Source organism: Halichoerus grypus, chromosome 6 (assembly GCF_964656455.1).
Source record: "Halichoerus grypus chromosome 6, mHalGry1.hap1.1, whole genome shotgun sequence".
NCBI classification, from domain to species: Eukaryota; Metazoa; Chordata; class Mammalia; order Carnivora; family Phocidae; genus Halichoerus; species Halichoerus grypus.
In genome coordinates, this window is record NC_135717.1 from 168,656,465 (window position 1) to 168,671,663 (window position 15,199).

Consider the following 15,199-nt stretch of genomic DNA (forward strand, 5'->3'; position numbering starts at 1 on the left):
TGTGAAGACAGCCTGCCTCTCCCCAGGCCTGGCAAAAGCCAATCTCTGTCCTAGAGAGAGACCACCCAGTCAGGGTCCTGGAGCCTCACCCACCCCCTCACCTCATCCTCAGGTAACCAAGCCCCTTGCGAAGCAGGCAGAACCGGCCCAGAGGAGCCAAGCAGAGCCCCCTCATCCCAGGAGCCCCGAGAGGTGGCCTGAAGGGGACCGGCAGCTCCAGGGGTCCTCGCTGCCCCCAAGGACATCAGCCAGGACCCCTGAGAGGGAGCGGCGGACAGAGAGACCTTTGGAAAGTGGCCGGGAGGGCCCAAGACAGCCTCTGGGGGGGTGGCAGAGTCCAGAGGAGCCTCCAGGAACCCAGGGCCCTCACAGACATCTGGAGAGAGGGTGCGGCAGCCTGCAGGAGGGCCCAGGCCTGGGGGGCTGGCAAGGACTTGGGGAGCCCCACCAGGGGGTTGCCAAAGCCCCAGAGGGAACTTGGAGGGGCCCTCTCAGGGAGTCCGAGGAGAGCTGGGGGCAGCTGGGTGGCCCCACTGGCCACAGGGCGCAGGCAGAGGCCTGGGAGGAGCCCCCCAGTAATGGGTTGTGGGAGTCCCCCGACAGGTCAGCTCAGAGAGGTTGGGGCAGCCTGCAGGACCTGCCCAGTGCTCACCAGCCTAGGAGCCCCCCAGAGAACTCCAGGATAGGCCCAGCAGAGTTCTTGAAATCCCAGAGGCCTGAGACCCCCACCATCATGGGCTGGGGGGCTGAGGGAACGTGCCCACACCTGCCCAGCCCTGAGAGGCGATGCGAGCTCGACGGGAGGGACCTCGTGGGCCTTCTCAGGGCGCCCAGAGAGGGGGCCTGGGCCCGCACGGAGGAGTCGACGCTCACCTCCCACCTTCCCAGGTTGGACTGGGAAGGCCTCCTCGAGCTCCTGCAGGCCCAGCTGTCCCGCAAGGACCCAGCAGGACACTGGGGTACCCCGGCCCCGGCTTCAGGGCCAGAGGTGTGTTCCCCAGGCACAAATGGTGCCCCAGAGCTAGAGCGACAGGGCCAGCCTGACAGCTGGGAGGAGTCCACCCTGGTCAATGGACAGAGCGCTGGGCACTGGCCCCAGAGCTCCGCCCAGACGCCCAGCCCTGCCTGCACCGCCACCCAGTGGCCAAAGACCAAAGTGACGAGTGGACCAGAGACCTCAGCTAAGGCTGGTCTGGAGGAGTTGGGCCCGCTGGGAAGCAGGAGCCCTGCAGAGGGTCCCAGCTTGCCAGACTGGGAGGTAAGTCTGTCTCACGTGCAAGGGACAGCCTGGAAAGCCGCCCCACCCAGACAAGGATCCTTAGAAAGGCCTCCCTTCGGCTCCTGCACGCCCTCCAAGGCTCAGCCCTAATCCTCCCTCCTGACCAACACTTTCCCAACCACCCAACTGGGCAGCAGTGATAGCGACCCACACTTTTTGATGACCAGCATTTACTACCCGCTAAGCCCTGGTTTGGGTATTTCTGGGTATTTTCCTCCTTTAATCTCCACAGCAACCTGATGAGAAAGACACTGTGTATTCACAGATCAGGAACCTGAGGCACAGAGAGGTTAAGCTACTTGAGATCACACAGCTAGTGAGGGCTGGGGCGGGGGTGAGGGATCCCGTGGGACGGCTCAGCGCAGACCACCCTGGGGCTTCAAGCAAGGTGCTCTGCCCAGGGCACTCCCCCTTCCCGGCTGTGCAGGTCCTCTTCCTGTGGCCTCTGGTGGTTCCTACCTGACCCTGGCTTGGACCGCAACCAGTGTGGTCAAGTCCCCTCCCCCCTGCCCCATTCGAAGTTCCTCAAAGTCAGGACAGCTTCACTTAGCCCTTTCTGGCCCCTACCAGCTCCCCTTAGGCACAGAGAAGAGGTTGCACAAATGCTCATTGGGTTGAGCGGGCTGCTAAGCCAGGCTATTTAAATGAGGGCCCGTGTGCAAGGCAAGCCCAGTGCCTGGCACGGAGTAGGAGCTCACCAGGTCCCTTCCCTGTCTCCTTCGCCCCAGGGGTAGGGTCACGGAGTCAGTGGTACTCTGGTGCTGCCCGGAGCATCTACCTGAAGCTGGTGGCTGGGGAGGGTCCTGGAGGCCAGAGCGGGGCAAGCTAGCCTCAGCTCACTGGGAATGTAGCATGCACTTTGGGGCACCCAGCCTCTCTTGCCCTGTAAAATGGGACCAGCTGCTTCCCTCATAGGCTCCGCTGGGGTGATTTGGAGGCTCCTGCTTGTTCATCCAAACGCCCTCACTTCCTTGATGTCCAGCCCGATGCTGCCTCCCTCCTGGACAACACTATACCGGGTTCTGAGCCTGGTGCCTCGCATCCTTTGCCACATATGCCTCAGCCTGATAGAAGGCTCAGCCACGTCTGGCATTTGCCGGGGGTCACACATGCATAAGTTGTGAGAAATCAGATCAAAGCTTCAACTCCAAAGCCCCAGCTTTTAACTGCCATGTTGTGAAACCTCTGAGCACAGGGTCCGACTGGGGAGCCCCTTCCCCTGTATTTCCCTGAGGCTTTTATCTACTTACTCTCCAATTGACTCAGTGCATACGCACCAGAGATGCAGGGATGAACCAACTTGGTCCCGCCCTCCTGGCCAGAGGGGGATTGGGGAATTTGGAGCTCCTGCCCAAGAAGCTGTCACATTTGTCAGGGAGGCATATGGACCACAGGCAGCTCAGGGAGGAGGGGTGCTATGGCCCAGTGGATGCTGGGACACTGCTGCCTGGCCTGGTCTACCGGAAAGAATCTTCCCCAGCACTTGCTCCCTGGTGAGGCTCCAGAGTCCCTGGGAAGTCAGCCATGGCCACTAGGGAGGGGTGAGAGCACCAGGTGCTTAAGGGCATTTCACGAATGACACCGAAGAGGCATTTACCAGGTTGCTGGGGCATCAGTTGGTCACCCTCTATGCAAATCCTTGGCATGGCTTCCTGCTACCCTTCCTTCCACCCCAGATTTGCTCTCTACTCCGCGGAGCTGGCTGCAGAGCTCTGTGGGCACATCTCCCTACCTTTGCACGTGCTTTTCCCATTGCTTAGGATGCTCTTCCCTTCCCTCTTCACTCACCGAACACTTGTTCATCGTTCAAGTCTTAGACCAGGTGCCCTGTTCTGAGATATCTTCCCTGAATACTCACCCTATCCCTACGTTGGAAATGATTCCCTTCCAGGCTCGGTAGTTCTGTCATTTCCCCCATAAGAAAGTTGTCATTTCCCCCCTAAGAAAGAGGAGCCCCCTGGGGGTGGGAGCTGCACCTACTTTATCTCTGCATTTCTGGCTCCTGGCCCAGGACGTGACACAAAAGAGGAGCTCAGCTCAATGGATGATTGATCAGTGAATCCATGAATGCTTGAATGCATGCAAGAAACAAATGGAGGATGGGTGGGTCAGTGGGTAGATGATGGATGAATGATGGACAATATGGGTGATGGACAGATAAATAGGTAAATACGATAAATGATAAAAAGATGTTGGGGGGAAAGTTAGGTGGGTGATGGTGGAATAGATAATGGGTGTTGGATAGATGATGTTGCTTAGATGAAAGATGGGATGATGAACTGATGGATGGATGAGTAGAATATGGATGGGTGGTAGGTGGAAGGGTAAATGTGGAATATGGATGATGGGTGGTGAATGAATGTTGGAAGGATGAGTAGAATGATGGATAGATGGATGGATGGTGGATGGATGGATGTTGGATGGGTTGAGAAAGGCTACATTGATGTAAGATGGATGGATAGAGGATGGATGTATGAGTGGGATAATGGATATTGAATAGGTTAGTGAGTGGATAATGCAGGGTAGACCTTGGTTGGTTGGATGGATAATACATGGATCTATTGATATTGGATGCTAGATGGATGTTGGATGGATGAATGATCAACGGATGGATAAGAAGGTAGATACATGAATGGAACCTGGGGAATAACCTGAGCTAAGCTGTGTTCTTTCTTATCTCCAGTTCCAATCAGAGGAGCCTGAGGAGTCAGAACCAAGCAAAGGCCAAGACTCACTGACCGACCAGAAGCAGGCAGACTCGGTAGTTGGGTCGTGGGTGTGGGAACATAGGGAGGTGAAGGGAAGGGAAATCAGATTGGAGGTGGGCTGAGGTCCTCTGATGAGCTCTAGGGTCATCCAGACCAGGGTTGGCTCTTCCATGGCGTCATCTGTGTGCATGGTAGGGCCTCGAGAGGAGGGGCTCCCGAGGAGCTGGGCAGCAGAGCTACCTTCGGGCCTGGGCACCTGGGCAGGTAAACGATCCTGGGGTCAGAAGCCCAGGGCTCTGCTTTTAACTTGCTAGAACGTCCTGGAAAGTCACTCCCCTTTTCTGGGCAAATGGCAGTTTGACCCCGATGGTGTCTGAAGGCAAGGCCCTTCTGGTTCTGGAGGGCCGGCCAGGCAGGGAGAAGCGGTAGAGATTCCAAGAGCTGGAGCCAGGAGGTGCTGCCGTCAGCTGAGCCTGGATGGTCTCCAGGGTCCGGGGCGGGAGAGATGTGTGCAGGGGGTGGGACCCAGTGAGGCTGCTGGGAGGCCTGGCTGCAGCTGGAGCACATTGCTGCGCCCCACCCCTCCCCACAACCTGCCAAACAGACTGTTCTCATCACCCTCGGCCTCCAGAGAGGTGAGGTCAGCGCTGACAGCCTGCGGCAGCGGGAGGCAGGGAGAAGGAGACAGGCTGCTTGCGGCTGTTCTTTCTTCATCCTGCTCTTGTTCCGCTGTTGCCGTGCTCCGCCTGAGAAGCCGATTGGTGGTGGTGGGAGGGGGGGATGCATCTGTCTGGCAGCCTGGAACCCCCGGTCTGGCCCTGCCGCTAATCAGAGCTGGGCGGGGGGCGGGTTCTGCCCCTCACTGTGCAGATGAGGAAACGAGTCATCCCAGGTCACGCAGCCAGGCAGCGACTGACCTCCAACTAGAACCTGGGGCTCGGGACCCCCATCCCGCAGTCCCTCTGCTGCCTGGATGTTGCTTCCTGGCTCTGTCCTGATTCCCCACGTGGCCTCCCACAGTGGCAGCAGGATTCTCATTGCTTGGCGGCCCATCTTCCCGTCTGTGACATGGGAGGGGACAGAGGACTGGTCACTGAAGGCGCTTCTTGCTCTCACAGGGGCTCTGGCAACTTTGCTCTTCCTCTTTTTTCTGGGTTATTTCTTCATATTTCCTGGGGCCAGAGTTTTGTGAACAAAGAAGAAATAGCAATATAGGGGTCCCCCTATAATCTCCACCAACATGGAAACCTCTCAGTGCAGCCCCAGGCAACCTGGATTGGACAGAGCTGATGACTGTCTCGTTCGCTCGCTCGTTCCTTCATCCATCCATCCATCCATTCATTCCTTTATTCACGTACACTTAGCCAGCACCTTCTGCATGCCTGGGTGTAGGCCAGAAGTAAATTGGAGCGCATGCAGCTCCTGGTCCAGTGGCCGGGGCTGTGCTGGGGGAATGTGGTGGGAAGGTGGGGAGCAGTCCTTCCCCCGAAGCCTTCCTGGGCCTGTGATTTGATGCCTGATGTCCCCACTGCCAGATGATCTCTGGATTCTGAAGAGTGGGGACACCTGGACTCTGTCCTACCTCTCTGCCAGTAAGCTGCTGGGGGACTTTGGGCAAATGCCTCTGCTTTGCTGGGGCTTGTCTCCCAACAAGGATGACTGCAAAGGGGGCACATTTGGGGGCTCTGCCAGGGGTGGCTGCAGAAGTCTGTGTGATTCATTCCTTTCATAAAGGGGGGAGGGGAAGGCAGATGGGAGCACTTGTGTGACCTCTTGGTGCCAGACGGGTTGTTGCCATGGGGGAGATGGGCCCAGAGTTTCCACATCTTTAGGTATTGCAAGAGAAACTGGAAATCGGCGGTTGTATGTTAATCTCTTGTTCCTTTAACATTGGAACCTAACGCAAAATAATCTGAAAACCCCATGCAGGTGAACACACGTCGGGGGTCTGCACCCCCCTCCTTACTGGCCCCCTGTGGTTTGACTTTAGGGTGGCGAAGTGCACGTCTCCAAAGGTGCTGAGCCCCAAGAGCCCTATCAATCAAACACCCTGTAGTGTGAATGAGTTAACACGCTCTTTTTTTTTTTTTTAAAGATTTTTTTATTTATTCATTGGAGACACAGAGATAGAGAGAGAGAGAGAGAGAGCATGAGCAGGGGGAGAGGCAGAGGGAGAGGGAGAAGCAGGCTGCCCGCTGAGCCAGGAGCCCAATGCAGGGATCGATCCTAGGACCCTGGGATCATGACCTGAGCTGAAGGCAGACGCTTAACCATCTGAGCCACCCAGGCGCCCCAACAAGCTCTTTTCTTGGCAGTTCTGTGAGACAAGAAAGATGGGCCTTTGAGGTGGGCATGGCAGAATAGGCAGGGGAGACTAGTCAGGGACCCCCTCCATCCCACCAAAGGGACCTGGGAGCCAACACTGGACCCTATTTGACAGGCAGACAAGAGGCCAGCGGAGGGCAAGGATGGGAGCCCACTCAAGGGCCGACTGGTGACCTCATGGCGGATGCCCGGGGACCGTCCCACGCTGTTCAATCCGTTCCTGCTGTCTCTGGGGGTCCTCAGGTGGCAAAGGGTAGGCTGGCTCCAGCGGGGTGGGAGGGATGAGGGTGGGAGAGAGGGGGAGGGGAGGAAGGACGTTGGCGTTAGTCAAAGGAGGGAGAGTGGGGGCTGAGAGGGGGGGACTTGGGGCTCCCAGATGAGAAAGGAGGGATGGAAGCACAGTCCTAAGGGCCCCGTGGTCTCTGCAAATGAGTGGGATTTCCCACCTCCAGGACAGGACTGGGGCTGTTTTCAGTTTTCGGGGTGAGGTGGGATTGAATAATCTACATGGCTGAAAGCTCCCAATCAGCAACTGGGCCAAGGGGAACCAGGTTTTCGGGGGGGGAAGGGAGAGTGGGATGGCCTGCGGGGGGCTCTGGGATTGCAAAGTGTGTCTCAGACCTGGGCCTGAGCCAGTTTCACAAACATCTGGCATTACGTAACCTACCCCCTGCCCTGAGAGGGCTGTAAACACTCAGGCCTCCGGTTCAGGGTTTCCTCAAGGGCAGGGAGGGGAGGCAGCTGTGACTCGCTCCCTCCTGCCCCCTTCACAGCAGAGACAAGGGGCCTGGCCTCTCCAGGGGCCACTGGCTGGCTCAAGGGCTCTCTTCTCTTAGTGACAGGCTGACTCTTGTATTCTCATTGGCCCTGGGCGCAGCACTAGGCTGGGCACGTTAGGGACAGTACACCCATTTTGCAGATGAGGGGATGGAGGCCCACGGAGGTGGGCTGACTTGCTCGAGTGGCACAGCTAGGGTTTAGAGGAGCCGGCCTCTTGCTGATTTTCCTCATTCCTAGATGAGTGAATGGCTGCAGCTAATCACCCGAAGCCTCAGTGGCTACATCTATATAATGGGGAAAAGTCTATAGTGACTCTCAGGGCTGCAGAGAGAGCTCGGGGAGATCAGGATGCACAGAGGTGTGATGGTAGGGGGTGGGCGGCGTCCAAACACTAACTTTCCCAGCCACTTCATGATTTCCTCTATGCTGCTTTTGGGGGTTAAGGCACTAGGGTGATCAGACAAACATGGTTATCTGGGCAGGGTGGTACCTTCAAGCCCTGGGCGGGATTTACCTTATCACACTAACTAAAGGTCACTAACATGGAGCAGGCCTGGTAGGAGGGAGCAGGTAAGTCCCTGGCGGAGAGAAGGGCAGAGAAATGGGGAGAAGGACTCAGGAGTAGTGGTGCTGCTGATGATAACCAGAGTGTATCGGGCATCTTTGTGCTCAGCTCTGTGTTCGGTGCATGACATGCCTGATCGCATTTAATCCTCACCACCAGGCATACTAAGTACGGTGCATATTGTCCATTTTACAGATCAGGAAATGAAGCTCGGTGAGGAGAGAAACCACTTGTTCTAGGTCACACAGGGGGCAGAGCTGAGATTCGAACCCTGCTTGGGCCGACTGCAGAGCCCTCCCGCCTCTGAGCATCCTGATCTCTAAGCCCTGCTTGCAGCCCCAAGAATCTCCACAGATTTTCCCCATTACACAGATGTGGCCATGGAGGCTCTGAGTTGGCAGATGTCTTCTCATCTGGGAGGGAGAAAAATCAGGAGCTACGGGATGGAACTGCCAGCGGGGCATCCCAGACAGTTACTTAGAGCAGCTTCAAACATCTCTTGGGTTGGAGAGTGAAATCGGTCCAAGGTCAAGAGCCAGGAAGCTTTAGTTCTGTCTCTGTCACTAACATGTATGGCTTTGGGCCATCGTCACCCTCTCTGAGCCTCATGATCTTATCCTCAATAGAGTAATGGTTTGAGATGGATAACCCCGGAGTTTGGTGGCCCTGGGTCCCTGGGTCTGTGCCATCTCTGTCCGAACCAGGACAGTTTGTGGTAAGGGAGTCATTCCTTCGTTTGTGCATGCATTCATCGGAACTGTGTTTACTGAGGACCTACTGTGGGCTGAGGCCCTGGGCTGGCCTCCAGGATATAGACAAAAACACTCTGTCTCTGCCCACAGGAAGCTCAGTTTGGTGAGGACACTGACATGTAACTGGTAAGAACACTGTGGTCATCCCTTTAGTGGCCAAATATACAGATTCAGGGAGCATTGGACCAGGAGATTCTAAATCTGTGCTGGGGGCACTTTGGCTTCCTTTGGACTGAGACGTGGAGGGTGAGGAGGCATTTTCCAGGCAAACAAGGGGATTTTGGAGAGAGGGGAGGGAGAGTGTATGTGTGTGTTGGGGCACAGAGGACAGGAAGAGAAGTGTTCCAGACCTGGCAGGGAATGCAATGTACAGTCCCATCTGAGGTACAAAGGACCTTGCTTATTCTGAGAATTCCCGGTGGCTCCACGTTCTGTATCCCGAGCATGTAAAATGTGTGTGTATAATGATGGAAGACAACAGGCAGGGGTCTGATTATGATGGACGCTGACTGCCTGGCACAAGAATGCAGAGCTGATCTACTAGCACTGGGGAGGTGTTGAACTTTGAGCAGGGGAGTGATCTGATCGCTGGGTTGAGGGTACTACAAGAGGAGTCCCAGAGGCCAGGAAAGCAGCAAGGAGGCTGGTGCTGCCAGGGGCCACTGGGCCAGAGCCCTGGTGGCTGGTGAGGTCTTCTGTTCATTCACTCACTCTACCAAGGGCCAAATGCCTGAGTGAGGTACAGGGGTAGAGTGGGAAAACAGCACGTGAAAGCAGGAAGGCCAGGGTCTAAAGGAGATAGGCTGGTTCTTGGACTCATTCCTTAGGGTAGAGGAGAGGCACCCAGTGGGAAATGTGGGAAAGAACTTCAGCTCCCTGGGCCTCTGTTTCTTTATCTGTGAAATGGGGAGAGTAATTATAGTTATGACAGCAATAATTTTTGAACTCCAAAACTGAGCTGTCAGAAAATTGAAATGGCAATTATTCCAAGCTCCCCTGCACACCGCTCCCCCCCCCCCAGTACTAGCTAACTAGGGATAAAGGGGTTCTAGGTGCTTTACTTAAATTAACACTTAATCCTTACAGGAACATCAGGAGATAGGAGCATTATCCTCTTTTACAGAGGGTAAAGTTGAGGCCCAGAGAGGTTGAGTACCGTGCTTAAGGTAACACAGGGTTTGAATCACAATGCCACACAAGCTACCACTGCATTTTCAACACACTCCACCAAAGTCCCTCCTCTGCTGCGAGGCTCAGATGAGCTGCAGGCAGAAGGCCTCTTACAACCTGCCAAGTGCTGGTAATGTGAGAAACACCCAAGATACCAAAATGGGGTTCTTAAGCCGAGAAAGACCGGCTTGTGAGCAGGAGCCATTTGGGGAATGCCCTACCATTCCAGAACTCGCTTTGGGCTTAGATTACGTGCTCGGAATCCCGTCCCTTCTTACTGTGACCTTGGGCAAGTCGACTCACCTCTCTGAGCCTGTTTTCTCATTAGTAAAATGGGGACAGGGACACCTCCCCGTCAGGTCTGTGGTGAGGCCGAAATTAGGTTACACAGGTAACGAGCGGGGCTCGGCGAGTGGGACCCGCTGAATTGTTAGTACTGGGTGCACTGCCCACGTCTCGTCAACCGACGCGCCGAGCCCTTAGTGGACTCACCGCTCCGTCCGGCGGCTCGCGGGAGCCATAGCAGGGCGACTAGGTGCCACACCCGGCCGCCCCCGCCCTACAGTCCCGCGCCGGGGCCCGACCGAGTCACCTGCACCCTGGGTCCTTCCTTCCTCCCAGCGCGCCGGCGGCCGGAGCCCGGCCCTCGATTCCCTCCGCCCCCATCCGCCCGCCCCGCCCGCCCTCGCGCGCCCGTCCCGTCGCGGCAGGCCCCGCCCCCGGCCCGGCCCGCGCTCCCATTGGTCCGCCCGCGGCCCCCGCCGCTGTTTGTCCCGGCTCGCCCGCCGCCCATTGGCCCTCCCGGGTCCTCCCAGGAAGTTTGAAAAAAAAAAAAAAGTTTTATGGGCGGATGGAAGGGGCCGGGGCAGCGCCGGGGAAGGGAAGGGCCGGAGGAGCGGCGGCGGGCGGCCGAGAGGGGCGGCGGCGGCGGCGGGATTCCCGCGCTGCTGAGCCCGGTCCGAGAGCCCTTTCCACCTTCCTGCCTCCTGCTCCCGCCGCCCCGGGGCGCCGCCATGACGGTGAGTGCCCCCCCCGGGGCAGACCCTCTGCGCCCCAGGCCGGGAGGAGAGCGACGGCCCGAGCCAGAGCCGAGTCGCTCCCCTCCTGGGCACCCCCTTCACCTCCCGGCGGCGCGAGGAGGTCTCGGCCGGAAGACAGGGCGACCCCAGAGGCACAGGCCGGCCGTCCTGCCTCAACTTTCCCCAGCCTCCTCCTCACCTTTCCGGGCCAGGAGCCAGAGCGACCCCGAGGAGATGAGAACTCCCTGTCCTGGGCAGCCCCTTCCCCCCCGCCCCTCCGCAACTTTTGTGGGACCAGTCACGGACGATTTCGGATGGCCCTTTCCCACCTCTCCTCCAGCCCCCTTGGTGAAGACCTGACCTGATTCCCAAACTGCTGGACCCGTAGGGACTCCCAGGGCTCCGGGCAGTGGGAGGAACGGGGATGGGCCTGGTCTGGGGTCTCGCCCGGGGCTGGAGAGGCGCTCCCCGGCTCGAATGGGTCGCCCAGAGCCAGTCCTGGGAGGGCTGCCTACCCGCGTGGGCGCTAGCCCGAGGTTGGGCGGGTGAGAAGGGGCCGTCCCGTCGCACCCTGTCCGGGAGCCCGTCCTGGGATTTCTGAAGCGGAGCGATACCGTGTTCTGTCGGGCTTCCCGCTTCGCAGCGGCGCTGAGGCCCTGGGTGGGCAAGCCCACGAGTGAGGTGGGGGACACAATGGCAGAGATTTGTCTTTCTCTTGGGGATGAACACTGCCCAAGTCACATCAATACCTGTGCCTTAATGATCATATTGGGCTCCACAGCCGAGTTCACCATTATTCCCATTTCGCAGTTGGATAAACTGAGGCCTGGGGAAGGGGTGGTGGTGAGTTGCCCTAGGTTACCCTGAGCGTAAAGGAAGGAGTAGCCTCTTTCCAGGTCAGTCTGGTCCCTTGACCATGATGTTCTGGAAGGGAGGGGCGGGGCTGCTTTTGGTTTCTGGCTGGCGCCTTGGGGAGGCTCTGACAGCCTAGGGGGGTGGGGTGATGGAGTTGAGCAGGGTGTGTCTGCGCATGCGCACACCCGTGGAGACCCTGACAAGAAGTGGGCTGGGCTGCTGGGGGTTGGCCCGAAGGGTCCCTGCCCCTGTGAGTGTGATGACCTGGCCGCTGCTTGGACTTCCTCGGCCTCCGCACATCCTGCCACCTCCCTGCTGGCTCTTCCTGTCGTCAGCAGCCTCCCTTTGGTCAGTGAGCGGAGAGGGATGTGGGGGGAGGAGCTGAGTCAGTGTCCTGGCCACCCACCCCCAAGGCTCCCAGGCCCCCAGGCCTCGGGGAGGGTGGTTGCATTGCCTACTGGGTGTCTGCCAGATCCTGAACTGGGCGCTTTCACATTACCAGAGTTGATCCTTTAAGGTTGATTATAACTTCCCATCTAACAGATGAGAACACTGAGGTGTAGAGAGGGGAAGTAACATGCCCCAGGTGACATAGCTGGGCCCTGGCTGAGCCAGCATTTGTAGCAAGATCTGCCCCAGCTTTCTCTCTGGGGCTAGATAAGAAATGTACACTGTTGCCTCTCTTGAGGAAGCGCATGGTGAACAAGGGTGAGGCTGCTCCAAGCAGCCTGTGGGGGCATTTGGAGGAGGGACAGCGTAGCCCTGTGGTGGGTGGGGGCTTCCAAAGGAAGACAGCCTCCTCTTATTGGAGGACTTGGTCAGGTGGAAATGGACTAGTGGGAGGGAACAGTGTAGATACACACACCCTGGTCATGTTTGGGGAAAGGTGAGAAGATAGAAAGAGGGCCTGGAAAGGAGGGCCTCGAAGGCCAGGAGGAGCAGTTTGGACTTTGGTCGGGGGCACTGGGGAGCCAAGAAAGGTTTTGGAGCAGAGAGGAGGCTCATGATCACCACTGACAGTGTTTGCTGGGTTCATTGTGGCTGCCTTCATGCCTGAGCCTGCCCCAGCCTAGTGTCCCTCCTGTGTCTTCTTCACACCCTTTTCCTCTCTCCTGACCCCAGCCCTGAGCTCATATCTGGAGGGAACAAGTGGTAAAGCTGCTGTGAATGGGTAAATGTTTAAAGGCTTCGGGAAGCTGGGCCTGGAGTCCAGATCTGCTCTACCTCCTTTAGCCTTAGCCCGGTGTAGCCCTGCCCTTGGAGCCCCTGCCCTAGCCCCTGCCTGGCATCAAATTATATACCTGTCCACTTGTTTACTGTCTGTCTGTTTCCTGAGTTCCACCAGGGCAGGGGCCACATCTCCCCTTCGCAGCTGATTTCCTGGCCTAAAACAGTGCCTGGTACTTTAAAAAAAAAAAAAAAAATGTTTTTCAACAAACATTCCCTTAGCCCCTTGGTCCTGGAGGGTGAACAGCACATGTCCCTAACAGTGAGTTGCTTTTACTCTAGCCTGTGAGGGATAAGTGAATGGCTTCAAGATCATCACAAATGCCCCAGAGGCTGTGGGAAGGTGGCTGGCTGGGGTGTGGTGTGTACTGGGAAAGGGGCCTCGGAGGTGGCAATTAAGCTGGGTCTTAAGGCATGAGTTAGGGGTTTGCCTGGTTCCCGGTGGAGGAGGAAGCCCAGTATTTAAGCAGAGGACATGGGCTGGTGTGGAGGGCCTGGAGTCCTGATGTGTTGAGGATCAGAGAGCATATGTGGTGATGATATAAAAATGGGGTTCCCTATGCAAGGGGGAGGCCAGGCTGGAAGGCTGAGCTGAGGCTTTTATGCCGTCAGGCAGCTGGACCTTGTTTTGAAGCCCCCTGGAGCCATCCCTGGAGGTTTGAAGCAGACTTGTGACACTAGGCCTTTTTGAGGGGGTCCACCTGCCAAGCATGTGCTTAGAGGGGGCTGTGTCAGTGGTCTAGGCAGGTGGGAGGCAGTGCTGACCTGTGGGCGTGGCCGTGACCAAAAGGAGGAGAGAGCTGGTCAGTACTCCTGGAGGGACAAAGGGCAGGTGAGCTTCCTCAGGTGGAGGAAGGGTGGCTGGGCCCTAGAGGCCATGTGGGAAGGTACAGCATGAGAGGTTTAAGCTAGCAGACCTTTTGACCCTGAACAGGGGTTCCCAGGTTACTGCAGGACCTTCCCTGTCAGCGGATTTAAAATCTCACGTTGGCAGCCTCCTCCCCCTAAGGTCAGTGTGCCATCTAGCACCCGACATGGCGTGCAGCATGTTTGTACCAGCTTCCAGAGGGTCACTGAGCTTCTCCATGTATAGCTCATTCAGCCCTCTCACAAAGCTTGGGGGAGGGCAGAACCCATCCCCCCATCATTTGCCACATTAGGCAGCCAGGGCTCAGGGAGGGGATGTGATGTCCTCCCCCGCCGCACTACCTCCACCCCACCCTCTGCTTTCCAGGCAGCCCTTGGGGTCCCAGCCTTTCATTCTAGTTGGGGAGCCCTTGCTCACCCCTGGAAGCCTATAGCTGATCTCCCAGCCCTGGCCCAGTTTGGTGGGCTGGATTGTCCACTCATACCTTCCCAGGAGCTTTCCCCCGGACCAGCACAGCAATGCCAGCTCTGTGGGCCATCCTGGATAGCCTGGCTTCTCAGGGCCAGGGGGTAGGGGTGGAGACGGCCCCCAAAGCACAGGAATTTAGACCAGGAAGGTAAAGGAGGGTAATATTTATTCAGCAGGTTTTTGCTGAGGCCTAGTCACATTGTGCCTGGCCTTGGGGTCACTGGAGGTCCCTGTCTGAATGGAGGTCACCCAGGTGATTTGGTGGCCCCAGACGTAGCTGCCGGTCTTCAGTCTTAGCTTGGGACCACCCTAAGCAGCCTCTGGCACTTGTGGGGAGCAGGGTAAGGATGAATGGAGAGAGACAGCGGAAACAGCCCCAGGGTTTCCCAGCTCTGAGCAGAGCCTGGGTCCCCTCCCTCAGACAGGTATGTCTGCAGGGAGGGGCCTCCATGCAGGGGTGGGGCTGCTGGCCTGCTGAGATCCAGGGGCTCTGGCCCCACAGCCTGGGCCCTGGATGGCTCTGGATGTCCAGGCTGCTGGCCCAAGCCCCTCTTAGGCCACTTCCCCCACCTGCGGAAGAGGAGAATGGGGAGGAAGGCAGGTCAGGGGAGGTGGCCAGCTCTGGTGGCTCCGGTCCCCAGCTGCTGTCTCTGCTGCCCACCCCACTGAGCCATGCCGCAGGCTCCTTCCACGCAACCAGACACCTTGGCCTGGTGAGGCTGTGATGCGGCGCTGATAGGTGGGCTCAGGGCCATGGCAACAGGTGGCAGCCTCCTCCCTGCCCGCAGCCTGGCCCGCCCCGCTCTCCTCCCTGCCAGTGGGCAGAAGCTGACACTGTGCTGAGGGGACCAGGACTTAGACGAGAGAGAAGTCTGCCCGTGGGCTGGGAGGGTCTGGGGGCTGGAGCCCACCAGATGGGCATGGCCAGAGAAAATGCCCAGATGAGTAGCTGCTTCATCTAGGCCCGGGGAGGGGGTGGTGGTGTGTGGTACCTAGCTCACAGGCCTCTGTGGAACATGCTGCAGCTGGGAGCCCCCAGACCCCGGGCCCGCACCCCCCTGAGCAGCACCCGGCAGGTAGGGCTTGCCAGGACTGAGGTCCCATCTTCCTGGCCCTACCAGAGATCTGGAGGGCACCAGAGGATCTCTGACCCCAGCCTGGGCCTGGCTCCATCTTTCAGGGT

At 57.9% G+C, this 15,199-nt stretch overlaps 1 protein-coding gene and 1 long non-coding RNA gene across 5 annotated transcripts in view; one reads left to right on the plus strand and one right to left on the minus strand.

The window, feature by feature from the left end:
- Nucleotides 1–15,199, plus strand: part of TRIOBP (TRIO and F-actin binding protein) — a 52,514-nt gene that overhangs the window by 18,670 nt on the left and 18,645 nt on the right. For 3 of the 4 annotated variants that reach the window (XM_036102167.2, XM_078076596.1, XM_078076597.1), the window contains exon 1: nucleotides 10,407–10,598. In XM_036102167.2, the coding sequence (XP_035958060.1) occupies nucleotides 10,422–10,598 (177 nt within the window). In that variant the 5' untranslated portion in view covers nucleotides 10,407–10,421. Of the gene's footprint in view, nucleotides 1–112; nucleotides 525–554; nucleotides 1,259–3,962; nucleotides 4,041–10,406; nucleotides 10,599–15,199 lie in introns of those variants that run through there. The other variant, XM_078076598.1, reaches the window with a different exon arrangement.
- On the minus strand, nucleotides 6,087–10,306 carry LOC118542213 (uncharacterized). The gene is made up of 3 exons (XR_004920468.2): nucleotides 10,072–10,306; nucleotides 6,487–6,570; nucleotides 6,087–6,304 (listed from the first exon to the last, which is right to left on the minus strand). It is a non-coding gene; the product is annotated as an uncharacterized LOC118542213 (long non-coding RNA).